The sequence below is a fragment of the Bos indicus x Bos taurus genome, chromosome 4 (genome assembly GCF_003369695.1).
Source record: "Bos indicus x Bos taurus breed Angus x Brahman F1 hybrid chromosome 4, Bos_hybrid_MaternalHap_v2.0, whole genome shotgun sequence".
Classification (NCBI taxonomy): Eukaryota; Metazoa; Chordata; class Mammalia; order Artiodactyla; family Bovidae; genus Bos; species Bos indicus x Bos taurus.
In genome coordinates this window covers 71,151,980-71,179,643 of record NC_040079.1, presented here as the reverse complement: position 1 = coordinate 71,179,643, position 27,664 = coordinate 71,151,980, and the positions used below count along the sequence as shown (strand labels likewise).

Below are 27,664 nucleotides of genomic sequence, written 5' to 3'. Positions count from 1 at the left end.
TACTCAGTTAATTACAAATCGTACAACTACTGTCTGTCATAATGTTACCTTATTCTGACCAGAAAGTAAGCACTATATTTGCATGTTTCTATTCATTTCAATACAAAATTTATTACTTCTAAAATAAGTTCACAAGGAAAATACTAAAAAATTCATTTTGTGTATCTTTTGAACAGATGTCACTCAAATTAGGTAGACAGTTTCAGTCAAATATTTTTCCTATATTATTGAAATTTCCTTTGTGCCATCAACACAATTAAGGAAATATCAGCTACTCTTTGGTAGTTTATGACAACTTTAATTTCCTATTTGGTTCTATAACAGTTTAAGTAACACTGGTAATCAGTGTTATTTAAATACTTCAAAGAGTAGAACAAAAACACTACTCTGGGAACATTTCTTATTAACCTTACACTAAGAATTCTTTCCAAAAACACTGATATTATCTACTGCTATAATTCTTTTGCTTTTTAGCACTTTCACTGAATCACAGAACTCCAGAGCATGCTGGTATTACTGAAAATGGGCTGCTAATGAATACAATTTAAATATACAAAGGAAGTTCAGGTGATTGAATATAGCCACCATACAGAAAAACATCTCCCAAAAAATACATTTCAGATAAACAATGACTTTGGTGCAGGATTTCCTGGAGTCTCTTAAGTCCTTTGAAATTGTGTGTAAAATTTAAAAGGCATATGTGTGCATGTGTTTCTCTGGAACAAATCTCTACAAAACTCAGAAAGATGATTTCAGATAAACAATGACTTTGGTGCAGGATTTCCTGGAGTCTCTTAAGTCCTTTGAAATTGTGTGTAAAATTTAAAAGGCATATGTGTGCATGTGTTTCTCTGGAACAAATCTCTACAAAACTCAGAAAGACCCAAAACTAAAACTATGCTTAAAGTTAGGAAGTAAGAAAGGAAAATTGGTAAATATTATTTATATCCTATGTCATCCTAAGGGAAATACAAGACAAATTTTTAAGCATCCAACTTTAGATACAATTAAATTAAATGAGAAAATAAAAATCAGAGCAAACAGAATGAAAAAAGTTAAATTAAAATTAATCCTGGTATAAAATAAAAATGCAAAACACTAATCATTAAGTCTTACATTCTTACAAGAGTGGGTAAAAAAGGTTGTTCCCTTTATTTTCCACTAGGTTGGATAAGAGAGAAAAGGGGTCAATCACTTAAATCAAATCCCATACGATTATACAGTGGAAGTGACAAATACATTCAAGGGATCAGATCTGATAGTGTGCCTGTAGAATGATGAAGGAAGGTTCGTGACACTGTATAAGAGGCAGTGATCAAAACCATCCCAAGAAAAAGAAATGCAAAAAGGCAAGAAAGGTTGTCTGAGGAGATCCTACAAACAGCTGAGAAAAGAAAAGAAGCTAAAGGCAAAGGAGATAAGGAAAGATACACCCATCTGAATGCAGAGTTCCAAAGAATAGCAGGAGAGATAAGAAAGCCTAAATGATTAATGCAAAGAAATAGAAGAAAACAAAAGAATGGGAAAGACTAGAGATGTTCTCAAGAAAATTAGAGATACCAAGGGAACATTTCATGCAAAGATGGACAAAATAAAGGGCAGAAACAGTATGGACCTAACAGAAGCAGAAGATATTAAGAGGTGGCAAGAATACACAGAAGTACTATACAAAATAGAGCTTCACGACCCAGATAACCACGATGGTGTGATCACTCACCTAGAGCCAGACATCCTGGAGTGTGAAGTCAAGTGGACCTTAGGTAGCATCACTATGAACAAAGCTAGTGGAGGTGATGGAATTCCAGCTGAGCTATTTTAAATACTAAAAGATGATACTGTGAAAGTACTACACTCAATATGCCAGCAAACTTGAAAAACTCAGCAGTGGCCACAGGACTGGAAAAGGTCAGTTTTCATTTCAATCCCAAAGAAAGTTCAAACTACCACACAATTGCACTCATTTCACATGCTAGCAAAGTAACACTCAAAATTCACCAAGATAGGTTTCAACAGTACATGAACTAAGAACTCCCAGATGTTCAAGCTGGATTTAGAAAAGGCAGAAGAACCAGAAATCAAATTGCCAATATCCATTAGATCATAGAAAAAGCAAGACAGTTCCAAAAAAACATCTACTTCTTATTTACTGACTACACCAAAGCCTTTGATTATATGAATCACAATAAACTGGAAAATTCTGAAAGAGATGGGAATACCAGACACCTGACCTGCCTCCTGAGAAATCTGTATGCAGGTCAAGAAGCAACAGTTAGAACCAGACATGGAACAATGGACCAGTTCCAAATTAGGAAAGGAGTACATCAAGGCTGTATATTGTCACCTTGCTTATTTAATTTATATGCAGAGTACATCATGAGAAATGCCAGGCTGGATGAAACACAAGATGGAATCAAGATTGCCGGGAGAAATATCAATAACCTCAGATATGCAGATGACACCACCCTTGTGGCAGAAAGCAAAGAGGAACTAAAGAACCTCTAGATGAAAGTGAAAGAGAAGTGTGAAAAGACTGGCTTAAAACTTCACATTCTAAAAACTAAGATCATGGCATTCAGTCATGGCATTCAGTCCCATCACATCATGGCAAATAAAAGGGGAAACAATGGAAACGGTGAGAGACTTTATTTTCTTGAGCTCCAAAATGCAGCCATGGAATTGAGACACTTGCTCCTTGAACAAAAAGCTATGACCAACCTAGTTCAGTTCAGTTCAGTTCAGTCGCTCACTCGTGTCCGACTCTTTGCAACCCCATGAATCACAGTACACCAGGCCTCCCTGTCCATCACCAACTCCCAGAGTTCACCCAGACTCACATCCATCGAATCGGTGATGCCATCCAGCCATCTCATCCTCTGTCATCCCCTTCTCCTCCTGCCCCCAATCCCTCCCAGCATCAGTCTTTGCCAATGAGTCAGCTCTTCGCATGAGATGGCCAAAGTACTGGAGTTTCAGCTTTAGCATCATTCCTTCCCAAGAAATCCCAGGGCTGATCTCCTTCAGAATGGACTGGTTGGATCTCCTTGCAGTCCAAGGGACTCTCAAGAGTCTTCTCCAACACCACAGTTCAAAAGCATCAGTTCTTCGGCACTCAGCCTTCTTCACAGTCCAACTCTCACATCCATACATGACCACAGGAAAAACCATAGCCTTGACTAGACGAACTTTTGTTGGCAAAGTAATGTCTCTGCTTTTGAATATGCCATCTAGGTTGGTCCTAACTTTCCTTCCAAGGAGTAAGCGTCTTTTAATTTCATGGCTGCAATCACCAGAAACATTACTCTGCCAACAAAGGTCCGTCCAGTCAGCTATGGTTTTTCCAGTAGTCATGTATGGATGTGAGTTGGACCTTAAAGAAAGCTGAGAGCTGAAGAATTGATGTTTTTGAACTGCAGTGTTGAAGAAGACTCCTGAGAGTCCCTTGGACTGCAAGGAGCTCAAACCAGTCCATCCTAAAGGGAATCAGTCCTGAATATTCATTGGAAAGACTGATGCTGAAGCTGAAAGTCCAATACTTTGGCCACCTGGTGCAAAGAACTGACTCACTGGAAAAGACCCTGATGCTGGGCAAGATTGTCGGCAGGAGGAGAAGGGGATGACAGAGGATGAGAGGTTGTAAGGCATCACCAACTCGATGGACATTGATTAGTTTGAGCAAGCACTGGAAGTTGGTGATAGACAAGGAAGCCCGGAATGCTGCAGTTCATGCGGTCGCAAAGAGTCAGACATGACTTAGTTATTGAACAATAACAGCAATGGAGCCAAGCAGACCAGTTGGAAGAAAAAGATGGCACTTCCAACTGATAAGAAAACAGATATTCTTAAAAACAAAACAAAAAGGCACCCCAGTAATTATGATGTACTTATTCCTTTCATCCTCACTTCCCTGCTTTCAAAGATTCACTGATTAATAGAAATGGAAAAATTGATTAACCTTCAGAAAAATCTTTCATAAATATTCTCTCTCAACGAAGTTCTAGAAAAACTTGGTGGCAGAAAAATGGTTAATTGCAAAACCACAAACCAAAAGAGCCATCTGAGCTAAGGCAAAGACTAACATCAGGAGAATGACACTTAGCAGAGGTGGCTGCTAGAAAATTCCAAAATGAAAAGTTAATAAACTGAATTTTCATCAACTAAGTTTAAGATAAATCTATTTTACGCAAAATTTCTAGTCCTCATTAAAACATCTTACCTATCAATGATTCAAATATACAATATGAATAATTACAACGAACTAAAAAACAAACAAAAATAAAACTGCACTTTGAACACACGATAAAGGACACCATTAAATATTTTATTACTATTGTTAAATCCAAGAAAGAAGATGAGAAGCTTTTACTTCTTTTCTTCTATCACTATCGTTTATATTAACAAATAGACTTACTGGTTCCACAACACAACCAACTTCTCAAACTACATAAATGTTTTTAAAATCTTAATGAATAACATATGTTACAGGATCTAGTAGACAGGTCATAAAATGCCCACTCAAAACTGGCAAGCAGCAATAGCCATAAAATCCTAGTTGCCATGATAAATAAGTCACCTATCTTGTAAGCATTTTTTTAAAATCATAAAAGCACTTTTATAAGGCTCATTATAATAGCACTTAGCCCTCACTTGCCCAAAGATTTCATAAAAGGTTTGGGCTGTAGGCACTTACAAAAGTAGTGGCAAGAAGACTGAAATGTCAGCATCAATATCACAAGGCCAAATATAACTACAAACAGGGTGTAAACGGGACTTCCCTGGTGATACAGTGGATAGGAATCCACCTGCCAATACAGGGGACATGGGTTCAATCCCTGGTCTAGGAAGATCCCACATGCCTCAGAGCAACTAAACCGGTGCACCACAACTACTAGCTCACCCTGCAGAGCCAGTGAGCTGAAACTACCAAACCCCGGGTGTTGCAACTATTGAAGCCCAAGCACTCTAGGGCCCACGAGCCGCAACTACTGAGCCTGTGTGCCGCAACCACTGAAGCCTGCATACCCTGGAGTCCACAAGCTGCAACTTCTGAAGCCTGCGTGCCTAGAGCCCATGCTCTACAACGAGAGAAACCACTGCAACGAGAAGCCCACACATGGCAACGAGAAGTGGGCCCCACTGCTCACAACTAGAAAAAGCCTATGCAAAGCAACAAAGACTTAGTGCAGCCAAAATGATTAATAATTTTTTTAAAGAGTGCAAACGAAGAACAATGGAGCACATGTCCCTGGATAAGCAGCAGAAAGGAAACAGCCTTGAAATAACTGACTGAGGAATAAGACTGGCTGATAGACAGTAACAGGTGTAACCATAAAGTTATAAAAATTATACTTAAAAAAAAGGAAAGAGTAGGATAAACTGGGACATCTATAACGCAGAGCAATTTTACCTATATTTCGTAAAGAATACATGTCTACAAACCAATACAGCAATAGGAAAACAGGCCAGTAACAACTAATTCATCAATGAAAAGCAAATGACAAACACAGCAAAAACAAAATGCAAATTAGAATAAGTTAAAAGATAAGTTAATATACTGTTTTTCACATGTGTGACTGGCAAATAATTTTTAAAAGCTAATGCCTATTAATGATGACAAAGTTATAGGTATATTTTCTCACATTAGTTCAAGAAAGAAGTTTCATTTTGAAACATTAAGCAAAAACCTTAAACATAACCTCTGACCAGGAATTCAACTTCTTAAATTTATCCTAACAATGAAATAATTATGCAAAAATATATCTCCAAGCATGGTCATCAAAGGATAGTTATACCAGTAAATAATATTAAAATGACCAAAGCAGTTAACAAGAATAGACTATTTACAGAAATTTTTAGAAAGTTTTCACCTGAATATTACTTAGCATTAAAATGATATATTTATGTTTATTAACATGGAAGTAATGTAATATTAATATAAAAGAATATAAATAATAGATGTTGTAATGTACAAGGAAATAGTTGGGAGATTTCCCAAAATGAATTCCTAGGTGATATGTACCTACACTTTCTAGTTTTTCAGAAATTAATATATACCTTAACTTTCTTGTTTTCACAAATAAAATATTATAATTTTAAAAATTCAAAAATTATTCTATTAAACCATTGATAGTAGTATGACAGTAGTACTTAATTTTTTAAATAACACTACAATTGAGCTGATTATTCTGAAAAAAATAAAAATTCATAACCTATGGCAGGCCTTATCAAAATTCCTTCCTCAGTCAAATTTAGGAACTTAATAGTCATCAAACATAAGTATAAAATCATATTACTATGTTGTGGAGCAACTAAGCCTGTGCCCCACACTACTGAGGCTGTGCTCTACGGTCCGGGGAACCACAGCTCCTGAGCCCACACACCTAGAACCGGTGCTTTGCAACAAGAGAAGCCACCACAATGAGAAGCCTGTGCACTGCGGCTGCAGAGTAGCCCTGCTCTCCACAACCAGAGGAAAGCCTGCACAGCAATGAAGACCCAGCATATCCAGAAATAAAAGAACAAAAATAATAAAATTATTTTTTAAATATTATTAAATGAAACTTATACAAGTAAAATTGAGACTGTGAAAGTCAAATTAATTGGTCATTAGGATGTATTAAAAATAGTCATTATCTTCACAAAGGTACTATGCAGATTGAGACTGCTTTTTTAATATTCAGATCTTGTTTCTCTTCAGCTTTATGTTACCTTAATTTACGAGCATACTTTATAAAATACTCCTACATTTAAAACAACATATTTTCCCAAATTTAAAATGTTAAATATATGAAACATGTTTCATTTTTAAAATTCTGGGCAAATCCATAAACATTGCACATTAATTGCAATTGCTCCAGCCTTTGGTATGTTCCTTTTGTAAGTTTTCTGATATTACCCTGTACTTTTAATTAGGTCAGATTATCAAATCTAAAAAAATTCATTAAAGTGTGTACTTGGTGCATCTTTTTTATAGTTAAATAAAGTGTTAAAAATAAAACTGAGATCTCTTTAAATGATGCCTCTTTTATGCTCTTAAATGTTTTCTAGAATAACCAGAAGCAAAAGACAAACCCCTAAGATGTATTTTTGTTTTCTTAGAATACTCAGAATGAACACATTTAAATCCCAGACCAATCTCATATCTCAAAAGAAAAATGTAGGCAGCATCAATGGAGAAGAGGAACCATTCCATTAAAATTTTTTAAACTGTTTTTAAGCTGTAAAAGTCCTTCAACTTCTACTCACAAATAGTATTGTTATAGCTGCTATCCTATGTTTTTTCCAGTACTCAGGTATGGATGTGAGAGTTGGACTATAAAGAAAGCTGAGCGCCCAAGAATTGATGCTTTTGAACTGTAGTGATGGAGAAGACTCGAGAGTCCCTTGGAGTGCTAGGAAATCAAACCAGCCAATCCTAAAGGAAATCAGTCGTAAATATTCACTGGAAGGACAGATGCTGAAGTTCCAATACTTTGGCTATCTGATGCAAAGAATTGACTCACTGGAAAAGACCCCAATGCTGGGAAAGATTGAAGGCAGGAGGAGAAGGGGACCACAGAGGATGAGATGGTTGGATGGCATCACCGACTTGATGGACATGAGTCTGAGCAAGCCCCGGGAGTTGGTGATAAACAGGGAGGCCTGGCATGCTGGAGTCCAAGGGGTCACAAAGAGTCGGACACAACTGAGCAACTGAACTAAGCCTGTACCCAAAATTTACAAAAATCCCAACCTGACAAAATTATTTTGTCTTATAGCACTGTGGTTCTCATTAGCACCTCCACCAGAGAACAAGTAGAAGAAATAAATAAGTGCAAGTCGAAATCCTCTTCTTACTAGCTGTGTGACCCTAGGAATGCTGCTTAATCCCATCGAGGCTCTGTTTGCCCATCTGCAAAATGATAGCATCTACTTTATCTCACTGAGGTTGTGAAACCTCAATGAGATAAAATATATATAATGGTTAGCACAGTACTTGCCACAAGCAGTCAATGACAGCTTTTATCATTTTTCTGAAATTTTATTTTTTAATGTGTTTTCAATTATGTGATGTATTATGGTTGTAAAAAAAAAAAAACACTATGTATTAATTAGTCTAGTTACTCAAAAAAATACTTTTTCCCACTTCAGTATATGAGACTTAATGTGTTTAGATGTGTTTATTCACCACATCAGTGGTGCTAGTGGTGAAGAATCTGCCTGCCAATGCAGGAGACCCAAAAGACACAGGTTTGATTCCTATGTTGAGAAGATCCCCCAGAACAGGAAATGACAACCCATTCTAGCATTCTTACCTGGAAAATTCCATGGACAGAAGAGCCTGGTGGACTACAGTCCATGGGGTCGCAAAGAGTAAGACACAACTGAGCACATAAACACATAGAGACACAGAGCCCACCTTTAACTTGAAATTTTTTATAGTAATGCTTCACTATTTTGTTACCAGAAAAAAATGCATAAAAACTGTATACTATGTGATTTTAAAAAATGAATGAAAAAGATGGCGTTTTTGAACACGTAAAAGTGGAACACACAACCACAGATAATGATGAATAACCAATGTGACTTCAAAATATATATTAACAAATTCATCCTTTAGTTCTATTTCTAAAGAAAGAAGGACAAAGGGAAAGCAATACTGAGGGACCTACTATATGCTAGGCAAGGTCGAAGACAATCTATAAATTTCTCATTAAATCTACCCAACAGTCCTTTGAAATCTGAGAGAGAATTTACTTTGTCAAAACTAACATAGTTAGCAACAGGGATGGAAATGGGATTTAAATCAAGCTCTAGATGGCTTCAAAGCCTATGTTCTCTTGTCTCTTAATCATAAACTATATACATAGCAGGAACAATTATGTTATTTTATGGTATAATTTTAGGATGTTTTGAAGTCTTTAAAGTGTCAGTAAAGAGAATATTACTATGATGAAAGAAAAGTTTGTGAATACTATGCTGTTCCAGTTATTACATTAAAAGAACTAGCCTCCAAGTGCCCATTCAACAAGATTTGTTCTTAAGTAATTTATCCTCAGAAGTCTTCCCGGCTACTCCTTTTCAGTTTTTATTTTCAGTGCTAGAAGAGCTGACTCATTGGAAAAGACTCTGATGCTGGGAGGGATTGGGGGCAGGAGGAGAAGGGGACGACAGAGGATGAGATGGCTGGATGGCATCACTGACTTGATGGACATGAGTTTGAGTGAACTCCGGGTGTTGGTGATGGACAGGGAGGCCTGGCGTGCTGCGATTCATGGGGTCACAAAGAGTCGGACACGACTGAACGACTGAACTGAACTGAACCCACTCTGGAATATCACTTTCATTCCTTTGTTTTAGGTAGAAAGTCTCTACATCAATTAGTTGGCTATTCTTAAGCACCACCAAGCTTTATTAAAACAAAAAATACCTTCTCTGCCTCCTCCACCCTCTGTCCAGCAATTACCACAGCTCAGCATTTTTGGAGAAGACCAAGCACAATTCCTCATATCATAGTTTAAAAGCAAACAAGATATTGAACTACTAACTTTACCAGGAAATTAATTCTATGCAAAATGCCTTGTTCATTGTATTGAGATCCTGACTAAACATTATTCTTATTTCTGTTAGAAGTAACTATGTCACATAACCAGGCTCCATCATGTGCCTATAATCCGATCTGGAATAACATCCTACAAATATCCCAAAGACCAAGAATGGATTTATTATTCAGGGCAATAACTCTAAAACAGTCTTAGAGGCAAGCATATAGTAGGGTTTTAAAACATTTATCAGTATAGAATTGATTATTTAAGCTTGTATGTGTTGTGTGTATGTGCTAAGTTTGTCTCCAACTCTTTGCAACCCATGGACTGTAGCCCACCAGGCTCCTCTGTCCATGGGACTTTCCCTGCAACAATACTGGAGTGGGTGCCATTTTCTCCTCCAGGGTATCTTCACCACCCAGGGATCAAACTCAAGTCTCCTGCATTGCAGGCAGATTCTTTACCGCTGAGCTATCAGGGAAGCCATACATAAGTTTGATTAGAATAAATACTAGTTTTCTTTTACACCCAAATCATTTACCTATAAAATCTTTAATGTGGCCTGAGGCCATTATTTGTTTCTTAAGAGCAACAGGGAAAAAGATATATCATTAGCCATGATATCAGAAGAGTATGCAGGATATTTTACAACCCCTATTCCATTACAGCTGTTAACTTTAAAAACATGTTAATCTTTCATATCTGTGTATAAAGAAAGTACCCATTTCCTGAAAATAAAAAGTTATATAGCTTTGCACTTCTGTGCTTGTATGTGTATTTTATTTTGTTTTGATAAGGTTTTCCTAGTTCAGAACTTCACAGATCAGCCACTCTCTTTCTTACAACAACAAATAATCCTTCATCCAGGTAGCTGATATGGTATAGATGCATTTGCTTTTTATTTGCTACCAGAACAAGTTACCACAAACTTAGAAGGCTGAAAACTACACATTTATTATCTTCCAGTTCTGAAGGTTAGAAGTCTCAACGGGACTCAAAATGAGTCTCAATGGGAGAGAATCAAGGTGTTACCATAGCTACATTCCTTTCTGGAAGTTCTAAGAGAGATACCCTCTCCTTGTTCATTCATTATGTGGGCAGAATTTAATTCCTTCAGGTTGTAGCACTGAGGTTCCCATTTCCTTGCTGTCATTTGGGGACAGTTCCCAGCTACTAGAGGACATCTGCATGTCCATGCCTCCCTTCCTTTAATTTCAAAGCCATCTATGGTAGGTTAAGTACTTTCACGCTTCAAATCTCTCCAGCCTCCTCTTCTACCATTCCATTTCTCTGGCTCACTCTTTTGCTTTCCGCTTTCACGTTCAAAAACTCAAGTATTTAGAATGGTCCCATCTGGATAATCAGAGTAATCTCATCTCAAGGTCCACAAGAAACTACATCTGCAAAGTTCCTTCTGCCATATAAAGTACTGTATTCACAGGTTCTAATGGCACCCCACTCCAGAACTCTTGCCTGGCAAATCCCATGGATGGAGGAGCCTGGTAGGCTGCAGTCCATGGGGTCGCTAGGAGTTGGACACGACTCAGCGACTTCACTTTCACTTTTCACTTTCATGCACTGGAGAAGGAAATGGCAACCCACTCCAGTGTTCTTGCCTCGAGAATCCCAAGGACGGGGGGGCCTGGGGGGCTGCCGTCTCTGGGGTCACACAGAGTCGGACACAACTGAAGCGACTTAGCAGCAGCAGCAGCAGCAGCAGTGAGTAAGATGGAGAAGGAAATGGCAACCCAGTCCAGTGTTCTTGTATCTTTGAGGAGACGCATTATTGTGCCTACCATACAACTGGTTTCCCTGGTGGCTCAGATGGTAAAAAATTTGCCTGCAATGCAGGAGACCTGGGTTAGATCCCTGTGTTGGGAGGATCCCCCAGAAAAGGAAATGGCAACCCACGCCAATATTCTTGTCTAGAAAATCCCATGGACAGAGGAGCCTGGAGGGCTATGGTCCATGGGGGTCACAAAGAGTCGGACATGAACAAGCACCTAACACTTTCACTTTCACCATACTACACCATACTTGTTGAACTGCACTGACTTAAAGCAAGGAACAAAAGAGCATGTCACCATCTTTTGGCTAAATAAAAAAAAATTCCTAAACTACAGAGTTCAAAATACTCAGCAATCTTCATCAAATACTACCACTATCAAAGAATCCATCAATTTAGATAGACATTATCACTAAATCCTTACCTCTTCTTAAATGGAAAAATATCTAAGTATCTTAACGTACTCAAGGCTAACTCTACTTCTCACTGTGAAACAGCACTGGTTTCTACCACTGGCACTAGTTTCTACCACTCTCTGTCTTCACTTTCTTGATGTTCCACAAATCTTTATCTGGAAGAAAGCTTCCCACAAAGCTAAAGACACCCTGAAAGACACACAGGGTTAAATGAAAACTTCTGGAAAGCATGACACTTTTTATAGCCCAGAAACAAAAATCAGTAAGACCCATCAGTGCAAGACACAACCATCTAAAAACTTAGAATCCTCATATTAAATATATCTGAAAACTAGAGAAAGGGTGTTGCTGCTTTTAAACTAGCTTTGGCTAAAAGAAAGAATAACTTCTATGGGTACAGTTCTTCTGTTTCTCTTCTAAGTAAATGAAAGACTTGCCTCAAGAGAACTTGCCTTAGAGAACTGACTTATCTTAGTTAAACAGACAGAAAAAAGATCCCATAAAACTTTAAGTAAAAATTTTCACAAAATATGTCATCCTTTCAAAATAGAGTAATAACTTTTAATAGTAGTAGACTCAAAAGGCAAAGTAAAGATAAAATGAGTTGGCAACTTTATTGTTCTATATTTGCACATTACTTAAGACTCCATGAATCATTCTTGTATCCATTCATTCTTTAGGAATACAGAGATTTTGTATACACAAGTCTGTACTGAACATTAATCATATTAAAAAACTAATATTAATGCATGGATTCTCAACCTACATAGATTTTTATCAAAGCAATTTAAATTTACAAAGCTCATCTGACTTTATGGACTTTGACTGCATATGCATAAAAGGCAAATACAAATTATCTTAGTCTAGCTTTCACTAATGGCAGAGCAAATTGGTCAAGTATAGTTTCCTACAGATAATTTCTAAACCTAGATAAGCCATTTTATGTCTTTATTTTGTAATTGAAAGAAAACTGCTTTACAATGTTGTGTTGGTTTCTGCTCTACAACAACACAAATCAGCCATAATTATACATACATCCTCTCCCTCTTGAGCCTCCCTCTCCTCTTCCAATCCCAGCCCTCTAGGTCAAAACAGTGTTATACAGAAACTTTTCTCCAGCTATCTATTTTACACACGAGAGTGTACAGATGTTGATGCTATTTTCTCCATTCATCCCACTCTCTCCTTCCTCTACTGTGTCCACAAGTCCATTCTCTACATCTCCATTTCTATTCTTTCCCTGCACACAGGTTCATCAACACCATTTTTCTAGATTCCAGATGTATATGACTTAATATATGGTATTTGTTTTTCTCTTTCTGACTTACTTCACTCTGTATAACAGGTTCAAGGTTCATCCACCTCACTAGAACTGACTCAAATGCATTTTCATGGCTGAGTAGTATTCTACTACTATTGAACTATTTCAAATCCTAAAATATGATGCTATGAAAGTGCTGCACTCAATATGCCAGCAAATTTGGAAAACTCAGCAGTGGCCACAGGACTGGAGAAGGACAGTTTTCATTCCAATCCCAAAGAATGCTCAAACTGCACAACTGCATTCATCTCACATGCTAGCAAAGTACTTCTCCAAGCCAGGCTTCAACAGTACATGAACCGTGAACTTCCAGATGGTCAAACTGTATTTTAAAAAGGCAGAGGAACCAGAGATCAAAATGCCAACATCCACTGGATTATCCAAAAAGCAAGAGAGTTCCAGAAAAACATCTATTTCTGCTTTATTGACTATGCCAAAGCCTTTGACTGTGTGGATCACAATAAACTGTGGAACATTCTGAAAGAGATGGGAATACCAGACCACCTGACATGCCTCTTGAGAAATCTGTATGCAGGTCAGGAAGCAACAGTTAGAACTGGACATGGAACAACAGGCTGGTTCCAAATAGGAAAAGGAGTACGTCAAGGCTGTATATTGTCACCCTGCTTATTTAACTTCTATGCAGAGTACATCATGAGAAACGCTGGGCTGGGAGAAGCACAAGCTGGAATCAAGATTGCTGGGAGAAATATCAATAACTTCAGATATGCAGATGACACCACCCTTACATCAGAAAGTGAAGAGGAACTAAAAAGCCTCTTGATGAGAGTGAAAGAGGAGAGTGAAAAAGTTGGCCTAAAGCTCAACATTCAGAAAACGAAGATCATGGCATCTGGTCCCATCACTTCATGGGAAATAGATGTGTAAACAGTGGAAACAGTGTCAGACTTTATTTTTCTGGGCTCCAAAATCACTGCAGATGGTGACTGCAGCCATGAAATTAAAAGACGCTTACTCCTTGGAAGGAAAGTTAGGACCAACCTAGATAGCATGTTCAAAAGCAGAGACATTACTTTGCCAACAAAGGTCCGTCTAGTCAAGACTATGCATTTTCCAGTGGTCATGTATGGATGTGAGAGTTGGACTGTGAAGAAAGCTGAGCGCCAAAGAATTGATGCTTTTGAACTGTGGTGCTGGAGAAGACTCTTGAGAGTCCCTTGAACTGCAAGGAGATCCAACCAGTCCATTCTGAAGGAGATCAGCCCTGGGATTTCTTTGGAAGGAATGATGCTAAAGCTGAAACTCCAGTTCTTTGGGCACCTCATATGATAAGTTGACTCATTGGCAAAGACTCTGATGCTGGGAGGGATTGGGGGCAGGAGGAGAAGGGGATGACAGAGGATGAGATGGCTGGATGGCATCACTGACTCGATGGACATGAGTCTGAGTGAACTCCGGGAGCTGGTGATGGACAGGGAGGCCTGGCGTGCTGCAATTCATGGGGTCTCAAAGAGTCAGACACAACTAAGAGACTGAACTGAACTGAAATGATGGGTATTATCTGTTAAATATAAATTTGACTAACATTAAATTCAAGTAGTTAAAAAATGAGGGTTTATCGGTATGTTATTTTATTGATAACACAATTATGTCTTCAACTACTGGCAACCCTCAATATCAGCATAAACCCATTATTCTGGATTTGAGCACAGCATCACTCCGATCTGGGGGTAGCTGAATCCAGTCACATATGTAAGTATTTCCCCTGGTGGCTCAGACAGTAAAGAATCTGGCTGCAATGTAGGAGAACTGGTTGGACCCCTGGGTCAGGAGGATCCCCTGAAGAAGGAATGGCTACCCACTCCAGAATTCTTGCCTGGAGAATTCCATGGACAGAGGAGCCTGGAGGGCTACAGTCCGTGTGGTCACAAAGAGTCGGACACAACTGAGTGACTAACACTTTCACTTTGAGACCATCTAAATCATTGGAAAAGACCCTGATGCTAGAAAAGACTGATGGCAAGAGGAGGGAGCAGCAGAGGATGAAATGGTTGGATAGCATCACCGACTCAATGGACGTGAATCTGAGCAAACTACAGGAGACTGTGGAGGACAGAGGTGCCTGGAGTGCAGCAGCCCATGGGGTCACAAGGAGTCTGACACAACTTAAGCGATCCAAAACAACAAATCAAACACAGTCACTGAAAACATTTGTCATCATATGTGACCAATACTGTAGGTTTAAAAAGGCATGTATTGAATTTGCTATGTTGAAGCTATATATGTTTTAAGTGCATTTAAGATATCATCTCACCTAAAGATCATCATATTAAGTGAATTAAGTCAGAAAGAGAAAGACAAATACCATATGATATCATTTACAGATTAAATCTAAAGTATGGCGCAATGCACTTAGCTATGAAACAGAAACAGACTCACAGACACAGGGAACAAACTTATTGTTACCAAACAGGAAAGGAATAAAGTAAGAGTTTGGGATGACCAGATACAAACTACCACATAGAAAATAAACAACAAGATCCTACTGTGTGTAGCATAGGGAACTATATTCAATAAACCATGATGAAATAAATCATGATGAAAAAGAATACTAAAAAGAACATGTGTGTGTGTGTGTGTGTGTGTGTGTGTGTGTAACTCACTTTGTTGTACACCAGAAACTAACACAACATTGTAAAACAACTATTTGTTGTTGTTGTTCAGTCACGAAGTCATATCCAACTCTTCTGCCAGCCAATGGACTATAGTCTGCCAGGTTCCTTTGTTTATGGGATTTCCCAGGCAAACCAACTATACTTCAACTAAAAAAGAAGTCATCTTAGACCTAATTTATTCCTGGAAACAGTTATATGGATTATTTACAAATTTCCCACTAATAAACAATTTTTAAAAGCCTGAAATAAAACTTCCTAAAATTTTCATTAACTATATCATCTTACAGACATCTCAAAAAAATTAATTAGTTCATCAGTTAATCACGTATTATGTGCCAAGACTATATAAATGATACTTTTTCCCACCTATGAATAAATCAAAAATGTTTGCATATAAGTGCTGTTTTATCAGATTGAGAAAGTATCAGTTATAAAAAGGATATTAATTGATAAAAGGAACTTAGACTATCCATTCCTTCCATAATAAATATTTCATAAAACGCTTCTGTGATAAATTTGGTTTTAAGAATATTTTCTCATGATATATGGTGCTAATATGCTGCAACTCAGCAACAGAATTATAAAACTCAGAACAGACCAGACGCAATGAAAATTAATGCAGGATATACTTTCTTTTTTTGACTGTGCCACTCAGCATAAAATACATTCACTGTATAAACATGGTATATCTTAAATGTGATTTAAGTGTATTGCCTTAACTAATGCTCCAAAAAAGACCGAAATTATCTACCCCCAAGACTTTTCCTGAAGAAGTCACAAATCATTGTGATACAATTTAATCTTGAAATCTGCACTAGTTTTTTTTTAACCATACATAATAATCTGAATGAAAACTACATATAAGTCTGCACTAAAAAAATTCTGCTTATTCTGTCAATAAGTTACCAGTTTGATTTTAATTTTTACTCCCCTAATGCCTAATGATGTTGAGTATTTTATATGCATATTTTCCATTGTGGTTAAGATGGTAAAAGCATCTGTCTGCAATGCAGGAGACCTGGGTTCGATCCCTGGGTTGGGAAGAGCTCCTGGAGAAGGAAACGGCAACCCACTTCAGTACTCTTGCCTGGAAAATCCCACGGAGAGAGGAGCCTGGTAGGCTATAGTCCATGGGGTCGCAAAGAGTCAGACACAACTGAGCGACTTCATTTCACTTTCCATTCACATACATTCTTTGATGAAGTATCTGTTCAAACAGTTTGCCTATTTTTTAATTGGGTTGTTTATGTTCTTACCAATGTTCAAAGTTTTTCATATATTCTAGATACAAGTCCTTTATCAAATATATACTCTGCAAACATTTTCTGTCTATGGCTTTTCATTCCTCTAACAGAATCACTCATAGAAATTTAAATTTAAATTTTGAGAATTAAAATTTAATTTAAATTTTGAGAACATCTAATTTACCAATTTGTGTGTGGTGGTGGGAGGAGGGGACTGTGCTTTCAGTTATACATCTAAGAAATCATTTTCAAAGCCATAAAAATGTCCTCTGTTTCCATTCAGAAGTTTTATAGTTTTAAGTTTTACATTTAGGACAATGATCCACTTTCAGTTTTGCTTTATTTTTTTAATATGAAGTAGGTCCGAATACAAGTTCCCTGTTTTACATGTGGCTATCCAATTGTTCCAGTACCATCTGTTGAGAACACTATCTTTTCTTCAATAAATGTGCCAAAAATCCATTTTTCTTACATGTGTGGATCTTCTTCTGGGCTCTCTACTTCGTTCCATTGACCTATCTCTTTGTCTTGGTTAGTAGAAGTCATTGCAATAGGTCTTCCAATCAGGTATGGTTAATACTCCAATTTTACTTTCTTTTAAAAGTTTTGGCTATTCTAGATCCTTTGCATTTGATTATGAATTTTACAATCAGTTTGTCAATGGCTAATAAAAGCCTGCTGGAACTCAGACTATAATTGTGTTGAATCTATACAAATCAATTTAGAGAGACTGGGCATATTAAAAACGATCAAGTCTTCCAATTCACAGACAAAATTTATTCACTTATTTAGGTCTTTTTTAATTGTTCTCAATAATGTTTTTAGTTCTCAGTATATAGGTCTTGTGTTCAGTTCAGTTGCTCAGTTGTGTCCGACTCTTTGCGACCCCATGAACCACAGCACGCCAGGCATCCCTGTCCATCACCAACTCCTGGAGTCCACCCAAACCCATGTCCATCGAGTTGGTGATGCCATCCAACCATCTCATCCTCTGTCGTCCCCTTCTCCTCCTGCCCTCAATCTTTCCCAGCATAAGGGTCTTTTCAAATGAGTGAAATGGCCACCTCTTCACATCAGGTGGCCAAAGTATTGGAGTTTCAGCTTCAAAATCAATCCTACCAATGAACACCCAGGACTGATCTCCTTTAGGATGGACTGGTTTGTTCTCCTTGCAGTCCAAGGGACTCTCAAGAGTCTTCTCCAACACCACAGTTCAAAAGCATCAATTCTTCGGCGCTCAACTTTCTTTATAGTCGAACTCTCACATCCATGCATGACCACTGGAAAAACCATAGCCTTGACTAGATGGACCTTTGCTGACAAAGTAATGTCTCTGCTCTTTAATATGCTGTCTAGGTCGGTCATAACTTTCCTTCCAAGGAGTAAGCGTCTTTTAGTTTCATGGCTGCAATCACCATCTGCAGTGATTTTGGAGCCAGAAAAATAAAGTATGATACTGTTTCCACTGTTTCCCCGTCTATTTGCCTCTTTTGTCAAATTCAACCCTAAGTATACAGGTCGTGTGTATCTTTTGTCAAATTCAACCTTAAGTAGTTCATATTTTTGATGTTACTATGAGTGGTATTTTTTAATTTCAATTTCCAATTGCTTGTTAATACTATTATGTAGAAATACAAGTAATTTTATATATTCATCATACATCCTGAAATCCTGCTAGATTCATTTATTAGCTCTACTAACTTCTTCTTGTGAACTCAAAGCAAGATGCTGCTACTGCTAAGTCACTTCAGTCGTGTCCAACTCTGTGCAACCCCATAGACGGCAGCCCACCAGGCTCCACCGTACCTGGGATTCTCCAGGCAAGAACACTGGAGTGGGTTGCCATTTCCTTCTCCAATGCATTAAAGTGAAGTCGCTCAGTCGTGTCTGATTCTTCGCGATTCCATGGACTGCAGCCTACCAGGCTCCTCCGTCCATGGGATTTTCCAGGCAAGAGTACTGGAGAGGGTTCCCATTGCCTTCTCCAAGCAAGATACTACTACATACCTATTAGAATGGCTAATATTAAGATGACTGACTGTAACAAGTGTTACCAAGGATGTAGAGAAAGTACAGTTTTCATTAACTTTGGGTTGAATACCTGGGCAATTTCAGATCATATACACTTAGTATATGATCTGGTTGTTCCATACCTATATTTTTTATCAAAGAGAAATGAAAGCAAATGTCTATAAAAACACCTTTATATGAATGTTCATGATAGCCTGATTTGTAATAACCAAAAATTAGGAACAACTGAAATACAAATCTACAGGTGAATGAATAAACCAACTGGGGAATATCCATATAATGGAAAACTACTTAGCAATAAAACAGAATGAGCTATTGATACACACAACACAGACGCATCAAAATAATTAAGCTGGTTGAAAGAGGCCCCCCCAAAAAAAACCCACATACAAACTATCTGATTCCATAGAAAGCAGATCCATAAATGCATGAGAAAAAATTATCAAGGGGCATAAGGAAACTTTGAGGGAGATAGTCATGTTCACTATAATACTGATGGCTTCAAGTCACAACTTGCCAATATGTAAATTTTCAATATGCTGCAGTTTACCGTATATCACTTAGACCTCAATTTTTTAAAAAAGAAAATGTACCAGCATGCTAGGTCCCAGAATAGACTTTTTAATTGATAAATAACTTTAAATTGATATATAATTCACATAGCATACAATTCAACTTTTTGAAGCACACAATTCAGTGGCTTTTTGTAGTGACAGAAGTTGTGCAACAATCACCAGTATTTAATTCCAGAACATTTTCACCACTCCAAAGAGTGGCACCCATTAGCAGTCACTGACATTCCCCTCAGTCCCTCAGAATATAATTAATTTCCAGATGATGATGTATTTCATCTGGTCACTACATTTCAAGCTTCAAGACCTTTCAAGTTTGAGAGACTGGTTTTAAGTTAATTTCAAGTACCTGCTACTGTTTATCATTGTATTCTTTCTAATGAGAACCAAAACCATACAAATATAAACACGATAATTTCACAGAAGTTCCAATCACAGAAATATCATTTATAGTGTACATGTGTACCATTACAGTGATTACTAAATTATTAACATTAAAACATTAACTCCAAATCTCTTGGCTCTCCTTTTTATCAATGCCAGGACTGTCCAAGAATACAGTGGGGAATGATGAAGATGTGATGCCTCTGAAATTTTTGAATAGCACATAATCTGTGCCTTAATGAAGAAAAAAGAAGACATCACCATTTGCCTCACAGCATATGCTGTTTCTAGAAGAGATGATAATCAAAATCAAAACCTAGCGATTTTTTATTATGGAAGAGTGTAAGTGATGATAAATATAAGCCTTGGAATAATGTGTGTTTGCTTTTTAATGATTCTATCACCCTACATTTTATTTTTTGGAGCACAGAAATTAAATGTGACAAAGCAAAAAATAACAGCTGATACTAGGATTTTTTACACTTTTATATTTAGCACATATTATGAAAAAACCCTAAAGTATGTCTCACTGCTTAAAAATTAACTTTTTATATAACATATTCCAAGCACACTAGATTACAAGTTCAATATATTCCCAATGATGTGCCTAAGCAATGTATCTGAACATTATAAATTGAAATGCTGTTGAAGCATGATTTGTGAAGGATATTACATTTTTATAATCAAAAACAAGCAATAAGCATTACAGTATGACTACATAATTTAAATATCAAAGATAGAAAAATTCAAAAAGAACATAAAATGCACATCTTTCTGATGTTCTTTTGGCACAACTACTTTCAAAACACATTACTAAGAGTAAGGAGACTCTTGATATTTGAGATGGATGTAATCAAGGACTTTCTGAACCTAAAATGGTACAAATTCCACTAACCACATCCACTTCAGAAAAATTACTGGGTACCCAATGAAAAGAAGAAAATCACAAAGCCTCATTAAAATGCAGGTGTTAGGTGGTTCTTTGTATACTTAGAAGATATTCAAAATTTTGCCTAAAAAATTATGAACTCCTTCATCATGGACCTTGCAACTTGTTAATAATCAAAGCTGTGACTGTTAAACCCTCAAATGTCAAGAGGCTGTTCTAAATGTTTGAGAAAAGAATGATGAATGAGAAATGAATTCAAAAGATCTTCTAGGCACCATATCAACATGAGACTTGTGACCTAAAAAACAGCACTTCTGAACATTTCCCCCTAGGGAATGAAAACTTAAGTTCACATAAGACCTATACACAAATGTTAAAGTAGCTTAAATTTATAATCACCAAAAACTGGAAACACAAATATCCTTCAACCAGTGAATCGATGAACAAGAGGACTTACCAAGTTCATTGAGACTCTGAGCAGCTTTTGTTATCTCTCTACTTCCCCCCTGCAGTTGTCCTTGGAGTCTCTTACTGAGATATAAGATGCGAATGATTCTCCGAAGCAAATCACAGGCAACCTGTGAAATGTTAAGTAAGTAAAGTCAATCCATGAAGTTTCATGACATAGTGAATCGACTGTCTAATCTTCCCAGATGCTAGAGATCCAATATCCAGGCAAGACAGAGCTCTGCCCAATTAAAGCAGAATCAGGTTTTTGTTTTTGTTTTAATATCCTTATGCAGGCCCAGTGTACAGCCAAGGTTGACAACCACTGTGCTAGGGCTGCTCAGCTTCCTAGTACTGTTCCTTATTGTTTCTTAGTTTATTGTTCCTACGTCCCTAGGGGAACAGACTTACTAGACCTTAAAGAATAAGCATGCCCTTAATTGATTCTTCCTAATTTATCATTAATGACTAAATGTAAAAGAGAAAGCTATTTTAAAAATAAACCTATAATTTGTATGTCACCTTCTATTCCCTTTTCTGTTATTACATCTAATCCTGGGTCTTTACCTATCCAAAAGACTAAGACATGAAATAATGACTCATGTATTTCTAGACAGAGGTAATCCAGGGTGACTGCCAGGAGAGAATGACAAGAAAGGAGATTGATGGAGTAACATATATGTAATTACTGTCAGCTTAAGTGGTGACAATAAAGAAAAAAGAGACAGTCTATGTTGCTACATCACAGCCATCTTTGAATGATCCTGAAGCTGGATGAAGCAACAACATCTCCCATCTAAGGAGGAAAATCCTAACTGGTGGCAATAATAATTAAAAGCCCTAGGAAGACAGGGTCCTGAGGCTTCAACTATAAACATTTTTTCTGAAAGAAATATACATATACCTCAGAGCCACACACAGCCCCACTCGTGCACATACAACATACACAAATATACAATCAAATATACGTTTACAAACATATGTAAATCAAGGCAGCCAAGTACTAAACATGTTTAACTGACTGCTTTTCTGAGTAACAACAGTTTGAACTACTTAAAATAATAAAATAATGTCAAATAAAAATCCCCCCCCCCCACCCACAAACTGAAGATTTAGGCATCTTAATCTTTTAGTTGAGTTCAGTTCAGTCGCTCAGCTGTGTCCAACTCTGCGACCCCATGAATCGCAGCACGCCAGGCCTCCCTGTCCATCACCAGCTCCCGGAGTTCACTCAAACTCATGTCCATCGAGTTGGTGATGCCATCCAGCCATCTCATCCTCTGTCATCCCCTTCTCCTCTTGCCCTCAATCCCTCCCAGCATCAGAGTCTTTTCCAATGAGTCAACTCTTCCCATGAGGTGGACAAAGTATAGGAGTTTCAGCTTCAGCATCAGTCCTTCCAAAGAACACCCAGGACTGATCTCCTTTAGAATGGACTGGTTGGATCTCCTTGCAGTCCAAGGGACTCTCAAGAGTCTTCTCCAATACCACAGTTCAAAGGCATCAATCCTTTGGCGCTCAGCTTTCTTCACAGTCCAACTCTCACATGCATACATGACCACTGGAAAAACCATAGCCTTGACTAGACGGACCTTTGTTGGCAATGTCTCTGCTTTTGAATATGCATGCTATCTAGGTTGGTCATAACTTTCCTTCCAAAGAGTAAGCATCTTTTAATTTCATGGCTGCAATTACCATCTGCAGTGATTTTGGAACCCAAAAAAATAAAGTCTGACACTGCTTCTACTGTTTCCCCATCTATGTCCCATGAAGTGATGGGACCAGATGCCATGACCTTTGTTTTCTGAATGTTGAGCTTTAAGCCAACTTTTTCACTCTCCACTTTCACTTTCATCAAGAGGCTTTTTAGTTCCTCTTCACTTTCTGACATAAGGGTGGTGTCATCTGCATATCTCAGGTTATTGATATTTCTCCCGGCAATCTTGATTCCAGCTTGTGCTTCTTCCAGCCCAGTGTTTCTCATGATGTACTCTGCATATAAGTTAAATAAGCAGGGTAACAATATACAGCCTTGACAGACTCCTTTTCCTATTTGGAACCAGTCTGTTGTTCCATGTCCAATTCTAACTGTTGCTTCCTGACCTGCATACCTAGAGCCAGACATCCTGGAATGTGAAGTCAAGTGGGCCTTAGAAAGAAAGCATCACTATGAACAAAGCTAGTGGAGGTGATGGAATTACAGTTGAGCTATTTCAAATCCTGAAAGATGATACTGTGGAAGTGCTGCACTCAATATGCCAGCAAATTTGGAAAACTCAGCAGTGGCCACAGGACTGGAAAAGGGCAGTTTTCATTCCAATCCCAAAGAAAGGCAATGCCAAAGAATGCTCAAACTACGGCACAATTGCACTCATCTCACACGCTAGTAAAGTAATGCTCAAAATTCTCCAAGCCAGGCTTCAGCAATATGTGAACCGTGAACTTCCAGATGTTCAAGCTGGTTTTAGAAAAGGCAGAGGAACCAGAGATCAAATTGCCAACATCCACTGGATCATGGAAAAAGCAAGAGAGTTCCAGAAAAACATCTATTTCTGCTTTATTGACTATGCCAAAGCCTTTGACTGTGTGGATCACAATAAACTGTGAAAAAATCTTTTAGTTAAATTTGATTTATTTTATGAATAGGTCATGGAAGCATATAATTCAAAAGATCAGAAGATAAAAAGTCACCATCATATTTCTATGTCTCAACTATGTAATCACCAAAAATAACCACTATTGTCACTTTCTTGCTTGTCAGAATTCTATTTTTAGATGTACTATTTGGAATGTAAAATCCCAAGCAATCATTCCTCTTAAGATTCTAAACACATCATGAGGAGAAATACCAGATCTTACTTTAGCCTAATCAGCACAAACTGTCTTTCCAGAATTCCCTTCTGCTGTTGCTGCTAAGTTGCTTCAGTCGTGTCCGACTCTGTGCGACTCCACAGATGGCAGCCCACCAGGCTCCCCCATCCCTGGGATTCTCCAGGCAAGAACACTGGAGTGGGTTGCCATTTCCTTCTCCAATGCGTGAAAGTGAAAGTGGAGTCGCTCAGTCGTGTCTGACTCTAGCGACCCCATGGACTGCAGCCCACCAGGCTCCTCCGCTCATGGGATTTTCTAGGCAAAAGTACTGGAGTGGGGTGCCATTGCCTTCTCTGCCAGAATTCCCTAATATCTAACCAATAAAGGATATGCCCTCAAATATGAAAGCTTTGAGCTTATTTCTAATGCTTTTCTGTTTAACCATACTTAATCTGTCACCAAGTTTTACTGATTATTCTTCTGTTGCATAATACAATAATTATTTTACCTCTATTCCCAAAAGCATCACCCTAATCCAAATCTTTACCACTTTTATCTTAACACTGTGGTCTCCTGGGTAGCTTTTCAATCTCTTGCTGAAATCCATCTTGCTGGCTTTATTGTCTTAGAAACAGTTTTCAGCACTTTAGTCCCCCCTTTTAATAAACTTCAGTGGCTCTCTACTAACAGATTATGTTGAATTCAACAGCATTTAATAAAATCCTCAGTCAACACATCTTAGATAATCTATAAGGCACCAACTTGCACCATTTCCTAATATAGTTGCTTCCACTCCAATTTCCTTTTCTTATTTTTTATTTCATACTTTTATCAGAAAATATAATACAATTATTCAGCATTGACAAGAAATGATCTATCAAGACAGAAAAAGACACAGAGGAATCTTGAATGCATTTTACTACGGGAAAGAGTCAATTTGAAAAGGCTATATATTATATGATTCCAACTATATGACTTTCTAGAAAAGACACAACTATGGAGACGGTTACAAAGATGAGCCATTGCCAGGAGTTGGGAGAATAAAGAGTCAAAGTAAAGAGGATTTGGAGGGCATTGGAAATACTATAGAAAGATGGATGTGTGCTATGTCCTTTTAGTCGTGTCTGACTCTTTGAGACCTATGGACTGTAGCCCACCAGGCTCCTCTGTCCATGATTCTCCAGGCAAGAATACTGGAATGGGTTGCCACACCTTCCTCCAGGGGATCTTCCTGACTCAGGGAATCGAACTCACATCTCCAGCAGCTCGTGCACTGCAGGCAGGTTCCTAACCGCTAAGCCACCAGGGAACCCCCATAGTGATGGATATATGTCATTATTATTTTGCAAAAGCCATAGAATATATACTAAGAGAGAACTATGGACTTTCATAATGATGTGTCAATGTAAGTTCATCATTTTTAACAAATATGCCACTCTGGTGACAGATATTGACTAACAGGGAGGCTATGCATGTGTGGGGACAAGGGATACATGGGAAATCTACATCTTCCTCTCAATTTTGCTATGAATCTAAACTGCTCTAAAAAAATCAGTATTTAAAAATATATTTAGATATTATATATATAGAAAATTACATACAGAAATTAAATAAATCAACTTGGAACTACCACATGGATCAGGAAACAAAACTCTCTCTGCCACTACATAAGCCCTCCATGTTGTTGTTGCTGCTGTTCAGTAGCTCAGTCGTGTCCGACTCTTTGCGACCCCATGGACTGCAGCACGCCAGGCTTCCCTGTCCTTCACTGTTTCCCAGAGTTTGCTCGAATTCATGTCCATTGACTCGGTGATGCCATACACCATCTTGTCCTCTGTCGTCCACTTCTCCTCCTGCCTTCAATCTTTCCCAGCATCAGGGTCTTTTCAAATGAGTCAGTTCCTCGCATCAGGTAGCCAAAGTATTGGAGCTTCAGCTTCAGTATCAGTTCTTCCATTGAATATTCAAGGTTGATTTCCTTTATGATTGACTGGTTTGATCTCCTTGCAGTTCAAGGGACTCTCAAGAGTCTTCTCCAAAACCAAATTCAAAAGCATCAATTCTTTGGCGCTCAGATTTATTTTAAGGTCCAAACTCACATCCATACATGCTGCTGCTGCTGCTAAGTCGCTTCAGGCATGTCCGACTCTGTGCGACGCCATAGACAGCAGCTCAGGAGGCTCCCCTGTCCCTGGGATTCTCCAGGAAAGAACACTGGAGTGGGTTGCCATTTCCTTGCCCAATGCAGGAAAGTGAAAAGTGAGAGTGAAATCGTGTCTGACTTTTAACAACCCCATGGACTACAGTCTATCAGGCTCCTCCGACCATGGGATTTTCCAGGCAAGGGTACTGGAGCGGGTTGCCATTGCCTTCTCCACATCCATACGTGACTACTAGAAAAACCACAGCTTTGATTATATGGACCTTTGTTAGCAAAGTAATGTCTCTGCTTTTTAATATGCTAAGTTTCTCATACCTTTTCTTCCAAGGAGCAAGCGCCTTTTAATTTCATGAATACAGTCACATTCTGCAATGATTTTGGTGCCCAAGAAAATAAAGTCTGTTTCCTTTGTTTCCCCATCTATTCACCATGAAGTGATGGGACCAGATGCCATTTTCTTAGTTTTTTCAGTGTTGAGTTTTACACCAGCTTTTTCACTCTCCTCTTTCACTTTCACCAGGAGGCTCTTTAGCTCCTCTTAGCTTTCTGCCATAAGGATGGTATCATCTGCATTATTGATATTTGTCTCAGCATTCTTAATTCCAACTTGAGCTTCATCCAGCCCAGCATTTCACATGATGTACTCTGCATATAAGTTAAAGAAGCAGGGTGATAATACACAGCCTTTATGTATGCCTTTCCCAATTTGGAACCAGTCTATTGTTTCATGTCTGGTTCTAATTGTTGCTTCTTGACTTGCATACAGGTTTCACAGGAGGCAGGTCAGGTGGTCTGGTAGTTCCATCTCTTGAAGAATTTTCCACAGTTTGTTGTGATCTACACAGTCAAAGGCTGTGGAGTACTCAATGAAGCAGATGTTTTTCTGGAACTCTGTGGCTTTTTCTATGATCCAATGGATGTTGGCAATTTAATCTCTGGTTCCTCTGCCTTTTCTAAATCTAGCCTGAATATCTAGGAGTTCTCAGTTCACATACTGCTGAAGCCTAGCTTGGAGAACTTTGAGTATTACTTTGCTAGCATGTGAAATGAGTGCAACTGTGCTGTAGTCTGAACATTCTTTGGCACTGCTCTTCTCTGGGACTGGAATGAAACTGATCTTTTCCAGTCCTGTGGCCACTGCTGAGTTTTCCAAACTTGCTGACATATTGAGTGCAGCACTTTCACAGCATCATCTTTTAGGATTTCAAATAGCTCAGCTGGAATTCCATCACCTCCACTAGCTTTGTTCATAGTGATGCTTCCTAAGACTCACTTGACTAAAAGATGTCTTGCTCTAGGTGAGTGATCACACCATCGTGGTTATCTGGATCATTAAGATCTTTTTTGTATAGTTCTTCTGCATATTCTTGCCACCTCTCTTAAATATCTTCTGCTTCTGTTAGGTCCATACTGTTTCTGTCCTTTATTGTGCCCATCTTTCATGA

The 27,664-nt window shown here is 38.2% G+C and overlaps 1 protein-coding gene across 1 annotated transcript in view; it reads right to left on the bottom strand.

Annotated features, from left to right (window-relative positions):
* Positions 1 to 27,664, bottom strand: part of COG5 (component of oligomeric golgi complex 5) — a 278,324-nt gene that overhangs the window by 223,025 nt on the left and 27,635 nt on the right. The window contains 1 exon segment of the mRNA XM_027538437.1: positions 21,258 to 21,378. Coding sequence (XP_027394238.1) covers positions 21,258 to 21,378 — 121 coding nt within the window.